This window comes from Eucalyptus grandis, chromosome 7 (assembly GCF_016545825.1).
Source record: "Eucalyptus grandis isolate ANBG69807.140 chromosome 7, ASM1654582v1, whole genome shotgun sequence".
In the NCBI taxonomy this organism is placed as follows: Eukaryota; Viridiplantae; Streptophyta; class Magnoliopsida; order Myrtales; family Myrtaceae; genus Eucalyptus; species Eucalyptus grandis.
The window spans coordinates 45,658,654-45,661,946 of record NC_052618.1 but is presented as its reverse complement, the minus strand read 5'-3'; the positions used below and the strand labels follow the sequence as shown (position 1 = coordinate 45,661,946).

At 45.6% G+C, this 3,293-nt stretch overlaps 1 protein-coding gene across 1 annotated transcript; it reads left to right on the top strand.

The window, feature by feature from the left end:
- The first annotated feature begins 280 nt into the window (after positions 1-280).
- On the top strand, positions 281-1,059 carry LOC104453697 (MLP-like protein 28). The gene is made up of 2 exons (XM_010068307.3): positions 281-510; positions 586-1,059. The coding sequence occupies exons 1-2, from the start codon at positions 324-326 to the stop codon at positions 876-878; spliced, it is 480 nt and encodes a 159-aa protein (XP_010066609.1). The 5' UTR covers positions 281-323; the 3' UTR covers positions 879-1,059.
- Positions 1,060-3,293: the final 2,234 nt, after the last annotated feature.

Below are 3,293 nucleotides of genomic sequence, written 5' to 3'. Positions count from 1 at the left end.
CTAGGCTTAACAATCCATTAGCCAAAATCCTAGATGATTTAAACCCCGAAAAATTGGTCGCGACATGACGTACTGGTGCCGGCCCAATGATTCCAGCTTAACGTGAGTCATGATGTTCTTAAAAAAAAGATTATAATTGAATTTATTAAGTATAGATGTCAATGTGGCACAAAGATATTAATGTGTACTTGTGTATATAAAGCGACGCCTCAAGGTATTCGTATCACTCCCTCCATCACAAGGTAAAAGCGCACATGCTATCACTGTATCAGTTTGATCACTCTGGATCTAACACGCGAGAGAGAGAGAGAGAGAGAGAGAGAATGACAGTCCACGGGAAGATGGAGATAGACTTGGAGATCAGGGCTCCGGCCGACAAGTTTCACGACGTCTTCAGCTGCCGGCCCCACCACATCTCGAACATGTCCACTGATAAGATCCACGGTGTCGATCTGCACGACGGTGACTGGGGCAAGGCCGGATCCGTCGTCTCCTGGAGCTATACCCATGGTACATATTCAAATAATACTGATGAAATGGGCTTTGTCTGATAACTAAACCTATTGCGTCCAATGAACTTCGCAGATGGAGAGACTAAGGTTGCGAAGGAGGTGATAGAAGCCATAGATGACGAGAAGAACTCGACGACGTTCAGAGTGATCGAAGGCGACCTGATGAAGCTGTACAAGAACTTTGTCCTCGTCGTCCAGGCCACGCCCAAGGAAGGAGGCGGGAGCGTCGTCCACTGGACGCTCGAGTACGAGAAGCTGAGCGAGGAGGTGACTGAGCCCTACTCGCTGCTCCAGTTCTGCGTCCATGTCAGCAAGGACATGGATCTTCACCTCATGGAACAGGCTCAGGCTCAGGCGCAGGCCTAGCTGAAACCAAGCAACTGGATTTAATATTTATATGCACTGGTTTGCTGTCTCCGTTGATTTTGATGTTATGTATGTTTGAACATGTTTCACAATGTGTCTATAGTGAAAGGAATATGCTTGTGCTATGTGTGGTCCTCGTGAGGAAAACTAATAAAATGGTCTTCAGACAGATCGTTTAATATCTCTGCAGTTTCCATGTGTTCGTTGGACTTCCATTAATTGTTCAAGGGATGATGCGTGTCGTAAAATGATCTGTTCAGCGAAACAGAAATAATTATTCACGGGGCTGTTTTCCTCTCCATCTCCGAGATGTAGATCCTTCTCAAAACATCTTGATTGTTAATTTTCTTTAAAAAACATCACACCTAATAAACCTACCAAACGATCTGTAGGGGGAGGCGATTGTTGGTTTGAGTGATAGTGGATGATGTCAGAGTGTATAAGAATGGATGGCAACGGATGAATGCAAAAGCGAGATAGAATACAATCAGAACCACAGCATATAGGACACACCACCAACCGAGGAAGAAGATTAGGATTGATGAAGTTCATCATCAAGACTTACAAGATGATCCACCTGCCCATATTATACTACTTTGGAATAGGAGAAGCCACCACTAAGGCTTACAGGAAAACAACCAACAAAGGATACAACCCTACTTGACTCACCACCAAAGAAAAATTTACCTTCCAAGGATACAAAAATCGAGGATAGATATTTGCTTGCTCGGAGACAACTCTCATATATTCTCAATATTCAAGTCAACTACCTTACATTTGAGAATTCGCCTCTATTTATAGAGGAACTAATACATAGGAAATAGATTAATATTAATGGCATGGGAACTACCTAACATTAATGACCTAGGTACTAAAAAATACAGTAAAGTTCTAAAAACTAGACAATGCATTAAAACATCTAGAGACATGAAGTTTAACTCTTGAAAACTACAATACACTTCAAACTCATAAAACTAGAACTAAAAATTGCCAGAATAACCTTCCATCGGTATTTTTTTTATTGGCTTTGAAATTGGCAAATAGTATGGTGAATTGGTAACTTATAAACCTGATCAGCAAGGGAAGAATCATCAATTCCTTAATCGATAGCTTGGTAATCAATCAGCAACCATTCTTGCATATCAATAAAAGTTGATTGTTAGAATCCGATAATCCGGCGTCGTAATCCGAGTTTCCCACTCGTGTTTCTGTCTATAATCTTAAGTGGAAACCAATCAGAGGTTTCTGAGGCCGTTTGTCGAAATCAACCTCGGATCTGACGTTGTGGTGGCTTGGTCAGAAAGAGGGAAGGGGTTGTGGAAGTTTTAGCTGGCAAGTTTTGGGCATGTTAAAGTAATACACGAGTCGCCTTTAAATGTGTAAACCACTCGTCATAGAGTGGTGATAAATGAACAAAACATTTTAGTTTCTAGCAATATGAACTCAATCCGGCCAAAGGGGTCTGAGAAAACGCTAATATCGAACATTGAAACCAAGTCCGACTTGAGAGTGAAAGGTGTTGACACCTCAATTTTTAGTATGTTTATTTTATTAATTAAGTTTTTATTTATTTTGTCTTTTTAGAAATAATAAGCAAATAACAAAAAAAAAAAAAAAGAAAACAACAAATAAAAGCAAGAAAAGCAAAAAGCAAAAAAGCAGCCCCCACCCTTTTTCTTTCTTTCTTTTTCCTTCGCACGACCTGCCCCCCTTTTTCCTCTTCTTCTTCCTTCTTCTCCCTTCTTCCCCCTACGCCTCTGCAACTCACGCGCTCGAAGACAACCTATGGCCGAGGAGGGTAGGCCGACGTCGGCCGGAGATGACAGATCTCAGGCGCCATTAATGGCCGCCTTCAATGCCGAGCACGCTTTGTTGGAGGAGCGAGGATGGGACGCCGGTTCGCCGCGGGCGTCCGTTCGGCGTGCGAAGACCGGCGGCCGAATCCCCGTCGACCGGCCACCCCTCGCCTATAAATAGCGAGGCACCACCTCCGTCGAAGGACACGGCGAACTCGGAGATCTTCCCTTGAGACTTGGGGAGAATCAACGGGCGAGCACGCGAAATCGGGTCGTGGCTCGATCGACCTCCCTCCAGAGACTTCGGGGGGAGGCGGCAAGCGAGCCCGAAGGGGAGATGCGAGGTAGGGGTCGAGCGAGAGAGAAAAAAGAAGGAGATCGGATCACGGGGACTCGAGAGGAGGAGAGGCCGTCGCACGTCGGATCTGGAAGGAAGACTCGCGGTAGCCGTGCCGGACTCCCGCTGCATCGCCATAGCCCGAGAGAGAATCCTGCGCAGTCGGGCTAAGCCGTGCCCGACACTTGCTGCCCTAGATCCCGCCGTGCTGCCGCCGTGAAACCCTTTGGTTCGACACCTCGCCAACCAGCGCACCGCAGCGCCATACCCTCTCCACAGACA

Excerpts from the sequence above, each read along its gene's own strand:
- LOC104453697 (XM_010068307.3), top strand. The coding sequence starts at position 324 with ATGACAGTCCACGGGAAGATGGAGATAGACTTGGAGATCAGGGCTCCG. Across the intron at positions 511-585 it reads CTCCTGGAGCTATACCCATG|ATGGAGAGACTAAGGTTGCG; the intron begins GTACATATTCAA and ends TGAACTTCGCAG.